The sequence below is a fragment of the Gymnogyps californianus genome, chromosome 3 (assembly GCF_018139145.2).
Source record: "Gymnogyps californianus isolate 813 chromosome 3, ASM1813914v2, whole genome shotgun sequence".
NCBI lineage: Eukaryota > Metazoa > Chordata > Aves > Accipitriformes > Cathartidae > Gymnogyps > Gymnogyps californianus.
Window position 1 is genome coordinate 12,405,438 of NC_059473.1, and position 18,580 is coordinate 12,424,017.

Here is an 18,580-nt window from a genome sequence, read left to right on the forward strand (position 1 = left end):
GAGGGGACGAAACAACGGGGCCGACTTCCCGCAGCAACGGCCGCCGCTCGCGAGGGCCTTTGTCCCGCGCAGGGCACCGGGACACCGTGGTGGTGGTGGTGGTGGTGGTGGTGGTGGTGGTGGTGGTGGTGGTGGTGGTGGTGGTGGTGGTGGTGGTGGTGGTGGTGGTGGTGGTGGTGGTGGTGGTGGTGGTGGTGGTGGTGGTGGTGCCGCCGCCGCCCTGAGGAGACAGGGAAGCCCTCACCCTCCTCAGCATTCTATTTTGGCGCCGATACGTTCCTTCCGCCGCTGCAACCAATCTCGAGGGAGCATGTGGCGTCGCCATGGAGCAGGGGGCGCGGCTCGCCCGTCCTCATTGGCCGGCTCTTTCCCTTCCGAGGGGAGTCTCACCCCGCCCACTCGCCCCGTCGCTTCGGCTTGTACTGCTTCATTGCGCAGGCGCCGCCGGCCCCTCGCCCGCCCTGCCATTGGCAGGCGAGGGGCCGGCGGCGCCTGCGCACTGGCTACTCTCGCGACGGAAAGCGCACGAGTGGCGGCGGCGGCGGCGGCGGCGGCGGCGGCGGCGGCGGCGGCGGCGGCGATGGCGATGGAGGATGGCCAGAGCCTGGGCCCGCGCATTTGTGAGGGGGATTGCGCCGTCCTGAAGCGGGACGACGTCTTCAAAGCGGTGCCTGTGCTACGGCGGAGGTGAGGGGCCGGCCCGGGGCTTTCGATCCCGCTTGTCATCTCCCCCTCGGCTGAGGTTTGCGTCTTCCCCTCCCCCCACCCACCCGCGAGGCGACTCCAACGGTCGTCGCGCGGCCGCACCTGAGGGAAGGGGGGTCCCAGTGCGGCCGATGTGACCCACAGCTTTCCTGCCGTGCCAGTCAGAAATAACGGCCTCGCTAGGCCGATGTGACAGGTAGCGTGAAAGATTTTAATGCTGCCTCAGTTCCTATGACGAAAAAAACCCGGAAGATCTCCTGGCTGCGTTTCTTGTAAGAATTTGAAAGATATTTAAAATGGTTTTGTGTTGTCATTGTCAAACTGGTGCCGATTGAAGACGAGAAAAGGTGCAGCAGCCTGAAAAGTGTATCTTCATCGTACTTATCTCGCTGTGGCATGTAATTTCTGCGAGACGCAGCATTGCCTTGTTAATAGGGATTGGCTTCAGTGTGCTCATCGGTGTTAGGAAGATGATAGCTGTCAGTTCTGGATAGTTACTGCTTTGGAGAGGATGCTATGAAAGGTCTCCTATTTCTTTTTCCTAGGCCAACTGGCATAGCAAGAAGCGCCTGCACCCCAGCAGGAAATACTATAATCAGTGGACACAGCCTGGGCTCTTCCCATTGCAGCAGACAATTTTATAGACCAATCTGTAGAAGTCAGTATTGGGTAATGTGGCCAGACATCTGATTCAATAGCATGGAGATTTAAAGGTACTATGCTTGAATGAGACTGGTTTAAAAATGGCATAGCTCATACCTAGGAATTTGGGAGTACTGGTTATTGACAGGCTTAATGTTCACCCGTAGAATCTGGCACCAAAATCAGGTAGTTACTCTGTTAGCCTGCAGAGCACTGCCAAGATCTGTTCATTAGGTCCCTCTTCAGTTCTTGTTTAAAACCCCTATCATAAAAGAAAGAATAAAGAAGTCACAGACTAAATATTGCCACAGGAAATTAAATAACTTTTGCATTAATTTTTCCTTTTCTATAATCTGATGAGGGTAAGGACACTCCAAGAACATGTGACAATAGCTGTGGTTGGTTATTCTGTTTAGAATGGTCATAAAAATGAAATTTGAGCACATGCACACAATTTTTTATCTATGTAAATTCTTTTCAGTCATTTCAAGTCTGTTATAATCATTTATTAGTCTTTTAAAATCTGGGTTGGCAGGGATTAATAGACTTTACGTGAGCAAGTATCAGGTCGTTAATTTTTTATTAAGAGGATTTGGTGATGTCTTTGGCAACTTTATTCTTATGCTTTATTTAAATTCTGGATTGTATTTGGGGATATAAATATCATATGTAAAATATATGCATGAATTGTGTACTTCAGTCAGTAGAAAACTGGAAATAACAAAGAACTCAACCTTTTTGCTTAGCTTCAGAATTAGTGATGAGTATAATGGGCATAAGACCTCATATTGGTAAGTTTTGATTCAAATGTGAGTGTGGTGTATACACTGGTACCTGTTTCATTTGACAAGATCGGTATTTCTGTGGTCAGCAAGGAAACCTTTGTAGGTCAGCCTAAAAGTTAAAGGCTTTGTGGATCCTGTTTTGTGTGAAGAAGTAAAAATGCAAACCTCCCTTAGTGCCATCAAAATGAAAGGGATAATAAAATCCTCCTTCTTTTTTTTTTTTTGTATTAAACATTTCTAAGATTACAAGACACTCTGCTGTCTGTTTTCTTCGTAGTCTTTTGGCAAATGTTATTTCAAAGGAGCTCTGCAAAATGCGGGTTCATCCTCATCTTTTTGCATTAATCTGCATGACCCAGCCTAGATTTAATATACTTTAGATTAATTTCTTTCCTTGCCTTGTTCTGACTTTCTCTGTTAAAAATAGTACTATGTAATTCAAGTGCTATATCCTTGCTTTATCTGCCATTTTAGAATTCTTTTGAACTGAAGAAAAAATATTTTTCTTACTATATGCTCGATTTAAGTTCTTTGTTCTTTTCCTAACCAGTTTCAGTTTAATGTGGTTTTGTGGTTAGTAGTAGTTAGCATTTCACTTTTTATGCTTGTCTTGGTTTTCTTCAAGGATACAGATAAAAATGGCATATATGAAGCTATAGTTTAGTTTCAACTATTGTGGGTTTCAGACATAGTAAAAATAATGCTTTTAATATCATTAACTTTTCTATTATTTCAGAAAAATTATTTTTGAGAAGCAGTGGTTCTATCTGGATAATGCCATTGGACATATTTATGGAACTACATTTGAAGTAACCAGTGGTGGAAACCTCCAGCCAAAGAAAGAGGTGGAAGAGACTACCACAGGTATTACAGAGGATTGACTGGTGTTTGGAAAAACGAGTTCCAATTAATTTGTTTCTTTGATAATACCAAAGATGATGGAAAAGCTTCCTATTAATCATTTGTTAACTTAACGTTACTTATATTCTTTCCGTCATAAAAGTGCATGATTTTGTCTTGATCTGCTGTTTCAGTAGTCCTGTAACAAAAAAGCTTTTTAATATGGGAGAAAATTTGAACCTTAGTTTGGGTGAATATATATACACACACAGATGTATTTTACATATTACATTTCATTGATTGCTTAGGCAATACTTTGCAAGGCTATGAAGCATGTGGGTTTAATCCTGAGAAGTCTGCTTTCTGTGAAACTAAAATCATATGTTTCTCCAACTTAAAGATATTTGGAGCTAGATTTTACAAATCTATATCCTTTTCCTTTAGAAACAAAAGAAGCAGGTACAGATAATCGTAACATAGTTGACGATGGAAAGTCTCAAAAACTGACTCATGATGACATAAAGGCTTTGAAGGACAAGGGTATTAAAGGACAGGTAAAAATAAGGTTTTGGTGTCATTTCTGTGCTACCTTGATGGTTATATTTTAGTTTATGAAATAGGCTTTTCTTTTTATCGGTGCATAGACTTCAGTGCTTTTTCTTTGTTCTTCTGCTCAAGCGATGTTTTTCCTAAAGATCTGTTTTTACAAAAAAGAAAGGCTATTTTCAGAGAAAACTTCATGTAAGGTTGGCAACTTTGTCAATAGAGAGTAAAGTATGAATTTTTACAGCATCAGAATTCATAACAGACAAAAAGAAACACTAAAACCGTTAAGGAAATACAGCTTACATTATCACCTTTATAGTTTTGTTTGTTTATAAGATTCAAAATGCTATTTCTGTATTACAGACGTATTAAAGTCATGCAATAATTAAACTATCAAAGGTGTAGGAAAGGATTATGGATAAACACCAAAGTATTAACAAGTAACTATGTAACAAATGTACTATCAGTGTGCCTCTAGGTGGTACCTACCAAACACATGTGATGCCTGTGTTTTATCTGCACCTCAAAAGCTAAGAATATTCTCAAGAGATCACTTCTGCTCTGTTAGAAAAGGGATGGGTTTTTACCCCGCACTTTGTCAAAAAGAAGTGAAGTCATCTTAAATGTTAATAAACCATTGCAGCCAGTTCTGTTCTGCACATGTTACCAGGCAAAATTCTCTCTCATCTTTGGTTTACCCTTTCTAATAAAAATAAGAAATTGCTCATGCTTACATCAAGTTCATCTTCTCTTTGCATCTTGCTGTTTTTTGCTGCTCTTCAGAGCAGCTGTTCTGCTTTTGCCTGCTTAATAATGGATGGGTCCAACGAGTTTAGAATGGTATTTCTTCTGTTTCCATGGTTGTGCTGCTCATTTTGTTATCAACTTTGAGAAGAATGTACTAATCAGTCTGATACCTTTGATGTTTTCTATTTGTTCTCATTATCCGTGGCAGAAGATCACTCTGGCTTTTCTGTATGTCCTCAGCATGTCTGTGCCGTACATCTACCATACTTTTATTTTAGGTTATTAAAATTTCCTACTTTGTTAACTCTGGTTTCTGAACTGTAGCTGAATATTCATTTTAAATTGTGTTATATTAGCAGCAACCGATACTATTCTTCCATAAACATCTGGTAAAATCTGAACTTGTTTGTGAATGGTATGTCTTTGTGACACAGGCTCAGTTTAGAGATGATTGTTATTTGAAATAAAACAACCTCAGTCAGTGTAAATGGGGTTTGATTTCCCATCACTTCCCAAATCTTTCCCATGTCCTGAGGGATAGGTGTTGGGATGAAGACATGAAGTGGCATGTACTCCCAGGACATTGCTTAGCGCTTCAGCTTCCTTTTGGCTTTTGCTTACCCTAGAGAAATATTCCCCAGTTTCCTCACTGTAAATTTTACTGAACAAAAAAAACAACAAAACAATCCAAACAACCCAGACGCTGCATTTAACTTTTTCCAAGAATAAGGCAAAAAAAGAAAGATACGCTGTTTCACGCCATTAATAATACATTTTCAGTGTTTGAAGGACTTTACGAAATAATGGCTTGAAAAGCAGCAATAGCAAGTGAGAAGTACTTGCACCACTATTTTGGAGCAGGTTCTTAAAGCACAATGGGAGATGCAGTGTCCACATTGAAAATACTCCTTTTGTCATCATCCCCCCCCCCCCCCCCCCCAATTCCTGCGAGGCCAGGTTATACTATTGCTCTTCCTACATGTTTAATAGAAACATACAATTTTAGCAGTTAAACTACTTTGATCACAACAACCAATATAGCACTCTGCAGCATTTGTTCTTGTATTGCAGGCATGGAGACAAACCCTGAGCAATGAAAGTTGTTTGGTTTTTTGTTGTTGGAGGTCTTAATGATCCTTCCAGCTGGAACCCGAAAGTATGCGGAAGAGTTGGATTGGCAAAGGGAGGGATTAGAATGAGGAGACCTGGAAACCAAAACTGGAATTCTGGGAAAAACTGGGAGCTAGAGAAGGAAGAAGTCAGGGGAAGTATTGTAGGAAATAGTAAATGCTAAGGAGTTTGACATCGTGCAGGGAGTTGGTACAGGAGTCTAGCACAATTTGGGAGGCAGACAAAATTAAGTGGGGTAAGGGAGATGTCTGGTAAGTGCCAGAGTATAGGGGAAGAACTAGCACAAGATGGGAAAAAAGATAGCCTCAGAGATAGAGATGCTAAAGTGAGACAAGAGACCCAAAGAGGAAGGAGGGAGTTGGATTGAAGTAAATATTACATACGACATCAGGTTCCTTGTTTTGTTTTTGTAAAATATTTTTGCCTGTATAGCTTCACACAGGACTCGGTGTACTGTCATGCAATCCAGTTACTATGGGGAATGTTAGACTGACTGAATATATGTCAGTTGTTCCATAATAACTGACAATAAACATAACTCTGCCTCATTCTAAATACAGGATAATCTAAAGTAGCTGGTCACTTAGAGAAAGCAGGGTAGTCTCATTCATATTCAGCATGGGATAAGAATATTTAGGTACTGAGACTTCACAGTAAGGGCTGAAGTAACGACTTGCTGATGCTGAAAGGAACAATCCTGCTTTTTCTTAATTTCTGGCCATACGAGTACCCTCTCTCATGACTTAGTTCTGGCATCTACCAGACTCCACAAAATACCCTGTTTCCACGATTTTCAGTTTTATCATTTTTATGCTGGCACACCTAGAGACAAAAGTATATGATTAAATTCCTGCACATAGTCAGGGTAGTGCCTCACTTGTCATGTTGATTAATAGAAATTTACTTTGCCATTAATGTCAGTAGAAGTTAATGGTATACATGCCTCTACTGGAAGAAAATATTTTCAGTGTTTGTTTAAAAAAATACTATATATGAAATGAATGAGAAATAAATACCAGCTATAATAAAAATAAATTGTCTCTTCCAAGGAAATAGTTCAGCAGTTAATAGAGAACAGTACAACATTCAGAGACAAAACAGAATTTGCTCAAGATAAATACATAAAGAAGAAGAAAAAAAAGTAAGTGAATTTTAAAATGTGGAAAATATTTAGTAGTTCTCTAATTTGTTGAGCTTGAAGTAAGACTATTACTACGTGTTTCTTACAGATACGAGGCAGTTATTACAATTGTGAAACCATCCACTCGCATTCTTTCAACAATGTATTATGCAAGGGAACCTGGAAAAATTAAGTAAGTTTTCATTTTGTTTCTTTTTTCAAATTATAACAGAAAGATATTTTAGTATTTTTCAAAATACCTGTATTATACCAGTGTATATAATATTCACATTTCTTCTTTTTTCCTCTGTTAATGGAAAGATTGCAAATTAATGAAAAATAATGTGATACAGAAAATGAATCAATATGCTGTTACAGCAAAGAGGAAAATCTTTTGCATGCAGCATCAGCTTTTACCATTTCCCTACCACCACTATCTTGCTAACTGCCTACGTAGACAGGGGCTCTCTGTATTTTCAGAGGTGTCTCTTACCTGGTTTTGGTCAGTGGCATATCGTCTCTGTTTTCTGGCTCAGTGATCAAAATAACAAGCCGCCTATCAGAAGCAGGAATTTTTGTCTTTAATGTGTTAGGGATTGAAGATCTTCTTCAATCAGAAGTCTTGAGAATTTAAAAACATGTGGTTAACATTGAGGGGTGGCAGTGGGGGGGCAACGACAACAGAAATCTAGCCACGTTTGACTTTCACTTGCCTAAATTAAATGATACATTGTTACAGACATTGTTTAATATGGACTGATTTATTGTTTTTAAAGTAGCAATAGTAGATCTAAGATGCTGAGACTTAAAAACCTCAAATTTATGTTATTTAAGGCTTCTCAAATTTTTTTTCCTTCTCCTTCCCCATCTCCTTCACTTGGCTTTATTTATCTGTTAAGATTAGTTGTAATTTCCTTGGCCATCACTGAGTCTCTTCAGTGCATGTGCTGCAGTCAGCAGAGTTAGGTTTTGATCCTGGATTGCAGGTGGTGTGTGCTACTGCAAAACAGATGAAAATCACTAAGAATACATTACTGGATTAGGAAATGCATTCAAATACCATTTGTTCTTTACAAAACTGACATGTCAGAGAAAACAAAAAAAGAAAAGAAGTTTAAAAAATATTTTGTCTGACTGACACAGCATGAGCTGTCCACTTTAGTATGTGCCCCCTACTTCATATCCTACTTTTGCTATTCTCTGCTAATTTCTTGTTGGCTCTGGTTCTAGTCCTTCTTTATTACCAGATGGTTAATTACAAGTTTCCGCAGGGTGACTCTGAAGACCACTGATGCTGTTCCTGAAAATCTACCTGTAATCCAACTTTTTTTGACAGGCTCCTGAGCTAATATGCAGTATTTCTAACTCTAGGAAAACTAATTTGATACTCCTTAAAACCCTCTGTCTTCTAGCCACTTGCGATATGACACCCTAGCTCAGATGTTGACTTTAGGAAACATCCGTGCTGGCAACAAGATGATTGTAATGGAAACGTGTGCAGGCCTTGTGCTGGGTGCAGTGATGGAGCGAATGGGAGGTAAGTAACACAGTAGCTTTAGTAATGTACAGACTGAGGGCTTATTTGAAACTGAAAATATATGCAGCTCTGTGATACTTTTAAAAGGCAGTACTTCAAAATAGTTTCTCAGTTTTTAAAATCTACTTTTACTGTGTCCACTATTCAAAGAGATACTTGTTTTTTCCATTGGAGAAAGTTGTATTTTGCATATTTCAGTTGGACTTATTTTTCACTATTTAAAAAAAATATGAAATTTAAAGTTGATAGCACTGTATGTAGATCTATTTTAGTTTCTGTCTTAGCATAATGACATTGTGTTCAGAAAAGGCTGTAAGGAGCTTGTATGCAGATTCTTCCCAGGCACCTGGGAAGTCCAGTAAAGTGAATGGCAAAAAACAGGAACAGTAACACTGGAATTCACACAGCCCGCAGCACTGAAAATGTTGTCCTTCCTCTTGTTCACTGCACCAGAGATTTAACATCTGCAAAATGTCTATTTTAAAAGTAGTATATGATGTTTTCTTGAGCATATTCTAGGAGAAGTTTGACTTGTTTTTTATTTCTCAAACTCAGTTAGTTTCATCGTAAATCATTCAAAGACACTAGACAGAGGTGACAATTATATTCCAGAAGCCTAGAAAGGTAGGAAGTGTGATGTAATGTTGTGCACCCAGATGTGCTGTCTGTTGGTTGAGAAGCACACAGGCAGTTGTACTATAAATTATTTTTGTTTCAGCAACTTTTGGCCATAGGGATGCTTTCTGAGGTAAATTAAATAAGATGCGATTTCAATATAACTATTGAAATGTTCTTTTTAGTATGTTTAAACATCTGGCATTTCTTCCTTTAGAGTCTGGATGTTGAAGAAATTCTTTGCCTATTAATGCTGTTTAAATTAGCTTTTTTTATCAAAACCCCTACGTGGTTATAAGTAACAAATACTGTACAAAATTTGTCTTTTAATTCTTAATTAAATTAGTTTTTCTAACAATTTGTCACTTGTTATATGTTCAGTGCTAATCCTAAATACACGTTTAATACATGCATAATCTTTGAGTTACCTTGTCCTTTTGAGTTGCAGTAACTGTTGCCCTTCCAATAAAGATTTTCTACCTTGAGGCATACTTCAGCAGCCTGTTAAATTTGATGAAGGTTGGATTAAGAGCAGGCAATTTACTTACCTACTCTTAAATGAATGCTTCATTTAAGCATTTTAGAAGTTTAGAAAATTTAAGCAAGTTAAGAAATTCTGGCTTTCCAATGTGTTTTTGATTCTTTTGCTCTCGTAGGCTATGGATCCATTATTCAGATGTATCCAGGAGGGGGACCTGTTAGAGCTGCTACCAGTTGTTTTGGATTTCCAAAACTTTTTTTCGATAATCTTCATGAATTTCCTCTCAGCAAAGTGGATAGTCTCCTCTCTGGGACATTTTCTACAGAGACTCTGCCTTCAGAACCTGAAGATAACGCGCTAGTAGAAGAAGAAAGCAATGGATTGACTGATGAGAAGCAGACTTCCCTACAGGAAACAGAAGAGGAATCTACTACTGAAGCAGCTATGGAGATCAACCAAACAGAAGAGCAAGAAACAATGGACGTTAATGCTGAAGATGTAGAATTTAAAGAGAACAAAGAAAAAGAAAATGTAAGACTATTTATTATGGCTATTCAAGTTTTACAACATCTATATACTTAAAATTCTGCCGTCTGAATCAGACATGCTGAAATACAGCTTATTCAGGTGTTAAAATGGAACTCTGGAAGTTGTCTTTTGTCTTCCATTACGCCATCTAAGATGCAAAAAATGAAAATTCAGTCCATGCAATACTGATCCAATACATAATTACCAGTTAAAGTACAAACTATTTGTTTTGTTGTTCAAAGGTTCGGGAAAAGCAAAGGAAACAATGGGAGAGAAGGAAAAAGCTAATAGAAACTGCTGCTTTGTTGAGAGAGAAGAATGCTGATGGGTGAGTTTGTAGTCAGAAAGGTTCTTCTGTTTGAAAACACATCTACAGAAAATAATTTCCTTTGAAACAAATAAAAGTGTTTTGTTTTTTTTTTTAAATACCCTAACTTTTTTCTTAATATTTACAAGCAAGCATTCAACTCAGGTGTGCCTTGGGTCTTGTTTGATTCTTACCTGGTTGAGATTTTTTTTCTGTTATTTAAATGGTTTGAAATTTCATGATCTAGAAGTCATAGTTTCCTGACTAGCTATGAGTAAACATTAAAAAAAAAAAATCCATCCAAAGAGAAACAGAATCCAGGTAGAATCTAATACTAAATGACTGCCGATAAAAATCACAGGATTCTAATTGGCAAAGTAGAAGCTGAGGTTTTAAGTTTATTAAATTTGAACTAAGTTTGTTGTTTTGCGGGTTTGGTTGGCTGGTTTGGTTTCAGAAACTCATTTCTTTTTTACACAGGAAAAAAACCGTAACTTCATTTTACCTGCTTTAGCCGGGATCGATTGTTCGCAAGGAACAATTTAACATGAAGATTCAATATCAGAAGTTTAAAACAAATAAGATAAACATATTCCTAGAAATTCAGCCCCACAATAGTGTAAGAGCATTTGGTGGTTGTGACTTTTTCATGATGTCCTTAGCAAATGCTGAAGTGATTTGAGTTAATCAAGTAACATTGATTCAGTTAATGTAGTAACATTCATACTCATTTTTTTCCTCCTAAGAATATTGGCTCACTGGGAATAAAGCTGTTCTCCTTGGATAAATTTTAATACACATTTATTGGTTATGTTTAAATGCTTGTGTAATTTTTGTTTTTATTATTATGAAATGTTTTAACTCATGCTCATTCATATTTTAGTATATCTCATCTAGCATATTTAAGTCATAGAATTAGCCTTTTCTATAAAGATGCAGAGACAGGTCATTCCATGTTCTCTGAAGCAATAAAATGGTAAAGGAGGTTTGTAAAAGTACTGCACATCTGTTTGGCGGCGGCAGCAGCAGCATCACCACTGGTGATGCCTGTGGATGACCATTAAGCTGCCTAAAACAGTGGTAGTGTTTTGTTCTAGTTTTACCGCTGTCTCCTGCACCCATCATTATAATTAATGTCTGTGCATGGTCTGGCAAAGTGAAAATTAATATTTGACTTTACTTGATTTTTCCTGTAGTGTAAAATAGTATATTCGCTTGTTGATTAAGTTTGAGTTCAAGGAAGCCTATTTAGTATTTGTCTTTTGTTCATTTGTTTTCAATGACTTGCATACTTCTTTTGTGCTTTGTAATGCATGAAAGCTATAACAAATAATATACTTGAAGGGATGAGTGATTTCTTGCTCTAGGAAGTCTTCAGCATGATGGGGGGGAAGAGAAGTTTATGGTTGCCTGAAGGCACTCTCCCAGAGGGCTTAGTCAGGATCACCTTTCTTTAGTCATCTGCCTTTTACAGCCCACCATTTGTTTAGATCAAGAACCACAGGGTACATATACTGCTAAGCCAGGAAAAATTGGCATGGAATAAAGAAATGCTTCGAAATAACAACTTGGCACGTGAGTAGAAGCAGGCAGGGAAGTCAGAATTTTGTTTTGTTTTGCAAGAGAGAAACAGGGAAAGGTTAGGTAAAAGCTGGTTAACATTGGAGGTGGGGAGAAAAATTAGGACTTACTGTCAGAGTAAAGAAAAACTAGTCGTTAGGTAAAGATGAGCACCAACTTTAGGAGAATGACTTCGTGAGGTCCTGAGTTTTACAATATTTACTACTTAATGTAGAAGATACAATTTTAATAAAATTTATGTCTTCTGTGCTGTTATGTGGTAAAACAGTCCTTCTACTAGACCTATTCATTAGGGATTTGGTATTCTTCTAATGAAGACTTTTTTAAGATAGATTATTAATTTTTTCTGATATGATGAAAGCAGAAATTGGTTTATAGACACTCCATGTGTTCAGAATTAGACCACACCCCCTCTCTCTACCCTTCCCTGCCCTTCCTCTACCTCCTCCTTCTCCCCTCTCACCCATTATATAAATTTTGCAACTGGCCAGACTACCTGCTGACAGCAATATGTGCTGCCATATGAGAGAACAGAATTTGAGTTTTCACAGCCTCTCTCATCTCTCACTTATCTTCCTGTTGTCTGGCAGAGCTCCTGGCAGCGTCAGTGCAGCACTCCAAGCCTTCTGAGGCACAGTCTGGAGTCTTTTTTCTTTATGGTCCACTTGGTTAATTACTGAGCACAAATTTTTTGAAGTTTGGAATTAGGGTTAAATCTGTAGCCTGCAAGGCCATGGCCAGCAGAAAACCAAAACGGAAACAACTGTAAAAGAATTGTCTCACCTCTTTATCTCCATTGTGTTTAGAAAATTGAACATCAATTTTTACCTCCCTTTTGTTAGGTAAGTTTGATGGTATCTCCAGTGCTGTACGTTCCCCTGGAGAACAAATGTTAATTAACTGATGGGTCTTTTCATATAGTAACTGTATACTAGAGAAGTAGTTTAATTAGCCCATTCTTTCTGCACAAGTACAACTTACTAACTCATTGAATCTTAACCATTTCTTGCAGTATAGTTTAGCAATTTTTTTTTTTTTTTATAAAAAATGAGGATGAAGAATAAAATATGAAGCCTTTAAGTTAGCAAGGACATAATTTCTTTAAAAAAGATTTTTAGTCATGCCCATTAAGGGATTGTTTTCTTTTTAAATAATAACTTTTTAATATAAAACTGTATTTAGTGAAGACTACCCAGTCTAAAGAATCACGACTGAGGTTACATTCTAAGCAACAGTTAGCAGTCACAAAATTTAAATTATATTTGGACAATGGTCTTAGGGTAGAGAAAGCAGCATGTAAATTCCTGGGTTGTAAGAATTACTGTGGAGCTCAACACAGCTGAAACGAGTGCTTCTGCAATGCATTTAATATACTGCACTTTAGGGAACATGTGTTTCATCCTCTTAATTATGCAAGTAGGAAATCGTGATTTGTTTTTATATTTGGGGAGTTGTTAGAGCCATGAAAACATGCTGATTAGCAACATTTAAGCTATAATTGATCGCTGTGCTAAGTAGGAGAAAATGTCACTTGATGAATAGGTTTTAGAAGCAGAAAACTAATGCGTGTGAAATTTCTTTTGCAGCTTAATTGTAGCCAGCAAGTTTCATCCCACTCCTTTATTACTTTCTTTATTGGAATTTGTTGCTCCTTCAAGGCCTTTTGTTGTCTACTGCCAGTATAAAGAGGTAAATCAAGTATGTTACTTTAGCTGTTATAGTTCAAGTTTGAGACTATTCTGCTGTATAACCTACTATTTGGTTTTTTCAAGCCATTATTAGAATGTTACACAAAGCTGAGGGAAAGAGGCGGTGTTATTAACCTAAAGCTGTCTGAAACCTGGCTACGAAACTACCAGGTAAGGATTACAGTAAGTGGCTGTCAAAACTGCATGAATACTGGGGAGCAAAACACTCCCTGAAAATATGTTCTTTGGACTCACTGAAACTATGTCTAAGCTCATGCATTTGTTTTACCTGAGAGCAGTGGGAAAATATTCTGAAGAGTTTTAATGCCTCATTGCAACAATTTCAAATGGAAATACTTTATTTTCTTCTTCCAAAGCATTTCATTTAAACATTTGCTGAAATATTTGTAGCACACTGACAGATTTAATAGTTGTGCTGCTTTAGGGGCTAGCCTAAAGTGAGGGACAGTCTAATGTCGTGTAAGAGAGATGTAGCAAAATATTACGAGTGTTTATTCATTTCTAGTTGGTTTGACAGCTGAAAAAAAAATTGTAATGTTAAGAATGATGGTGACTTACAAAGTCAGTGTCTTCAAATAACACGTTTCCTGGAACTAAAGTAACAAGAAGTTTCTGGTCTGGGAACTGAACAATGAAAACAAGATGAGAGGGGAAAACATCTCCACAGTGAAAAATGTCAGTTCAACTAACTTTGTTGGAACAAGATGTTTGCAAATGTGGAGTACTCTCTCAACTATGAAGAAGCAGAAGCATGTCTGATCTCTGAGCAGCTCACCGCCTCTGAAGAGGTTCTTGCATTTTACTGACTGTCTCCTTGCCCATAGGCTTCTGGAGTCCATAAGGAATTATTACTTAGGGGATGGCTTAATTCAAGAGTGGCCACAATTACTGACTATTGATCAGGCAACCAAATTGGGAATGATTAGGAGATTCATAGATGAAGATGTTTACACAAGTTACGCTTGGCAAGGGTTACTATGTCCAGGTGCAGTTAGGAACAATACTGCACCGTCTCCTGGTCACGTGTAAATCAGCTTAGACCTGTGATGGCAGACAAAGCAAGGAGGAAGCATAACTGAAGAGAAAGTGTTTACAGAAAAGTGTAATGTAGCTGAAAGTGATGGCTCATTGCTATGTCTTACCTTAAGAGTAGCTACGTAAAGATTATAGTGACAGAACTGGTAATTACTGTATTACTTAGTGCTGTTGTGTTAGACCAGCTGTGGTTTCTTGCAGAGTACACCAGTTCTGAACACTGAGACTTTCATGTATCCCAAACCTTGACTTTATAATTTTGCAGGAAATGCTATGAAGAAGTAATCAGTAGGGCAGTAGCCAGTATTGTTATGTATTTCTATAACTGGTTTCTGGTATGCAGATACTTTGCCCTTTGAAGATAAATACACTTTCCAAATGGCTGTTTGTTGTGGTGGCTGGAAGAAAAAATTACATCTTACACTGTAAGCTTAAATTGCACAATCTGATGTGCACATATAGAGTGAGTTTTTACAGATGCTTGGTTTTTAGTTTGTTACAGGTTTTGTTTTTTTTAAAGGTCTTACCAGATCGAAGCCATCCAAAACTGACAATGAGCGGAGGTGGAGGGTACCTTCTATCTGGTATAACTGTTGTCTTGGATAAGGGCAAATCTGATTCCAGTAATGTAGAAGCACTGAAGATGGAAGAGCCATCATCTAAAAGATGCAAAGTTCAAGACCTTCATTGTTAACATTTGAAGAATTGATTTGGTTTTCAGATCTCAGGAGTCTTACAGTTAGTAACATAACAAGTATACTTTTTGTGCTCTTGACAGCACAGAAATTGTACCTGTCATAGATCTGTCAGCAAAAAGCATCAGAAATGCGTGGTAGGGAGGATTGTCTCGCTCTTTACCAGTTTACATAGTCAGAATGAGAAGAAAAACCCTTGGAAGCAAACATCACACTGAAAACACAGTGTGAAACACAGTGTGAAAACTTTTCTTCAAAAAGAAGAGAAGATCAAGAGAGGATAAAGCATCAGTGAAGGCATTCTGTTTGTTTGTTGCCAAAAGTGGATATGATGAAGTAGTTTTTTAAAAGGTTGAGTCCAAATCAACACATCTAACTTAGCTTCCCATTCTCCCAGAACAGCATCAGGGTAAAACATTCTACGTAGTGATCTGCTCCCCCTTTGGACACAGAACCTGGCTGCATTCAGTGGTTTAAGGAAGTAGAATGAGCAGCTAAAATCATACACTTTTCTTTCTAAAGGAACAATAAAAAGAGAATACTAATACCAGAACTTTACAGCATGACCCCATGTTTTCCTGAAATAAATACAGAAGAGAAATTTCATAAATTAAAATACCCAATATTTAAAGTGTCTCTGTTAGTATTGCCTGTCATTTTCCTGAGAGTTGTTATATGTTTTTATTTTAAGAGACAACTATTTTGAAAACCACTATATGTATATATATTTATTCTGCTGTTTTATCTTTCATGATGTGTAGCTTTTTTTATTATTTTTTTTTTAACTTTGCATTTGCCATTTCAATTAAACTGCAGGATGTTTTTCCTAATGAGATTTCTTTTCTTTTTCTTACTTTTCCCTCTTTTTGGAAATAAAAAGGCCTAGCAGAGGCTTTAGGAGAATACCCTTGCTGGCTGCACCCCACTGAACCGCCAGTGGGGAGCTTTAGGCCCATATGGGAGCTCGTAGAGCCAGCAGGACTTGGCTTCCAGTCTTGAACTTACTCGTCAGGGGGAACCTGGAGCTTTGGCATCAAGTAATCAAACTTCATAAAGCTGTAAAATTCTGTATATTGATAAGAGTAATGCTCTTTTAGGATGCCATTAGCTCAAGATAAAATCAAACAGGTCATATTTTGTGTAAAGAAGCAGTTAAAGATTTCTCTTAGGTGATCAGGTACAGTATATCTTCAAGTTTTTGTCTACCTCTGTTCTGTTTTTTGTAAACTTCCCATCTTTTTTTTCTATTTTTATGGAAAGCTCTTCTTCTCTTACTTATGTGGAAAAACCCATAAACGGAGAGATTGTAGAGAGATTTCACCATCTCCTCTGTATTTCACCAACCATGTAGATCTGAAAAATGTGCTTTGCCCCTCCGTACCTTTCCGTACAGTGTAAGTGTTGCAAATCACATGTAGGGAATAGAAATGTGATGTGTGGTTTTTACTAAGTTTTTTTAAAATTCTGGATTTTTCAACTTCTTTCAAGAACTAGTGGGGAAGAGTGGGGGAGGGAAGATAAGCTTTCCTTTACTATATGTCCGCACATGCCTACTGAAGGTAAACTGGGACTTTGAAAGCAGCCAACACCCAGTATGTGGTGAAATTCTGAGACAACCAAGCTTAGAGCAACGGATCGGAGCCTGGAAGCTAGGGAAAGGCAAGAAAATGATGAAATCAGTGTTAGCCAGGAGATTAATACTGAAAAATTACCAGTTTTCTTACCTGTAAAGCAGGCATGGGTACTTCTCTGCCACTTCCATTGAGCTGGTAGGTACACGGCTGTCATATTTATAGCACTACAAAGGTGTAAAAATTTACACAGTAAAAATTAGGTTAAGCAGCCAACATACATACATACATTTTAAGTCCTACTTCTTATCGTATATAATGTGCTAAAAATAATAACCTGAGAAAAAGATCTGTTTTATTTGTATAATAAAAAGATCCGTTTTGAGAAATAAACAATATTGGAACACCTGAAAAATTACTTTAGATCAAAGCCAAACTGGCTTCATTTCACCAGGATTAACACTAGCATGCTCTCAGTACTGAATCCTGTCCCCCAATTTTTAAATGCACCGTAATGCTTGTACCAACGGAAGACAGTAAGAAACCAAGAAATAATTCATGTAAAATATTTAAAATTATTGTTGTTTCAGATTGATGGAACATATCCTCTATGTAATAGTGGAAGAGCACATCTCGCTATAACATTGTTCCTATTTTAATTGAAACATAAGAATAAATGAAACTCTACATGAGAGAAGCATTGTTGAAATGCAAGTTATGATTGTCTGAAACTCTAGGGAGCCTTTGCATTTTTACAAGTAACAAATCAGGGAAAGTACAGAACAAATGAGACGAAAGAGAGCGCGTCCCGTAAGATCTTCACGTAAGTTGAAAATAACGGACGTAATGAAAAGCATCTCCAAGAGAAAAGACAAAAGCGGGGGTTGAGGAAAAGGAAGGCGATACTTGCGTACCTGCATTTAGTTTCCATAAAGCATAGCTCAGGAACCTGATCATCACAAAAGTCCTTGGATGTTCTGCCTTGAGGATTTAATCTCCGGAAGTATGAAACATAACAAATCGGTATTATTTAATTTCGGTCAATGATGTGTAGATAAGGAGTGGGGAAAGGTAGTGGATATTAAACCAGAGATGGATTCCCTAAGGCAGGATTAACATTTAGACCACTGCGTTCTGCAGAAGCCACCCGTTGGAAGAAGTGGAGAACTTGGTTCGGACGGGCAGTCTGAAAAGCCAGCTTCCACCACGCAGGCCTGTTTGCTGTACGAAGGGCTGCTGCCGGGATAGCACAGCACGTTACAGCCCAAGTGCTTGTCAGACCTGTCTCAGCTGTGGTTACGGTCACCTTAGCTGAGCTGTGGCTGCCTTCAAATGATTTTTGAAAAAATTTTTGTAGGCACTTTTTCAAAAACTCGCCTACAGCTTGAAATGGGCCGCTTCCATCAGAAAAAGAGCAGTTGTTACTTTGCGGTCTGGAAGTGAGTGCACTGTGTTTGTCTGCCCATGTTGTGTCTCCTGATGTACTCATCCAAGCTTGAAATCTGCCCAGTGAGGGTGACAGGAGATCCAGGTGCTGTTTATGGCTCAGAGGAACTTCAGCCGTCCTCCAGCAGTTGGCAGTGTCCAATCTCAACAGCCAACTGAAATGCTCAAGCCTCTGCTTCTGTAATACACTGCGGATGTGTGGCAGGGTCAGGGCCAGGTCTGGTAAAGGTATTGCTGCACGCAAAGTGACTTCGTACCTCTTTTTATTCCTGTCTTTATTCACAGAGCAGAATATACAACTGCCTTCACCATGCAAATTAGCTGAAAATAGCAGATTGGAAGAAATAAGTAGTTATCAAGATTTCCATTCCTGTGTTTTACTAAAACGACACATCAAATTTACCATTAACCAGAGGTGCACGAACCAGAAGCGAGACAACACTTTTTCAGAAGCCAAAACCACCATTTGTGCTTCATTTGATTTCCCGGAACAAGGTTATGCATCTTAATACACCGATACTTGTTTTAAATTGCACCACCTAGCTTCAATGCCAAAAGC

The 18,580-nt window shown here is 38.3% G+C and overlaps 1 protein-coding gene across 2 annotated transcripts; it reads left to right on the plus strand.

Moving 5' to 3' along the window:
• Positions 1-580: 580 nt before the first annotated feature.
• Positions 581-15,834, plus strand: TRMT6 (tRNA methyltransferase 6 non-catalytic subunit). 2 transcript variants are annotated; one of them, XM_050895005.1, is made up of 11 exons: positions 581-687; positions 2,869-2,996; positions 3,417-3,526; positions 6,446-6,537; positions 6,626-6,709; positions 7,929-8,053; positions 9,325-9,680; positions 9,920-10,005; positions 13,152-13,254; positions 13,338-13,424; positions 14,830-15,834. In XM_050895005.1, exons 1-11 carry the CDS (start codon positions 581-583, stop codon positions 15,001-15,003), a joined length of 1,452 nt encoding a protein of 483 aa, XP_050750962.1. In that variant the 3' UTR covers positions 15,004-15,834. The 2 variants fall into 2 exon arrangements, with proteins under 2 accessions (XP_050750962.1, XP_050750963.1); XM_050895006.1 differs by lacking the exons at positions 581-687; positions 3,417-3,526 and having other exon boundaries at positions 2,959-2,996.
• The last annotated feature ends 2,746 nt before the right edge of the window (positions 15,835-18,580 follow it).

Coding starts and splice junctions, on each gene's coding strand:
- TRMT6 (XM_050895005.1), top strand. CDS start 581: ATGGCGATGGAGGATGGCCAGAGCCTGGGCCCGCGCATTTGTGAGGGG. Junction 3,527..6,445: donor ACAAGGGTATTAAAGGACAG/GTAAAAATAAGG, acceptor GTCTCTTCCAAG/GAAATAGTTCAGCAGTTAAT. Junction 13,425..14,829: donor CCTGGCTACGAAACTACCAG/GTAAGGATTACA, acceptor TTTTTTTTAAAG/GTCTTACCAGATCGAAGCCA.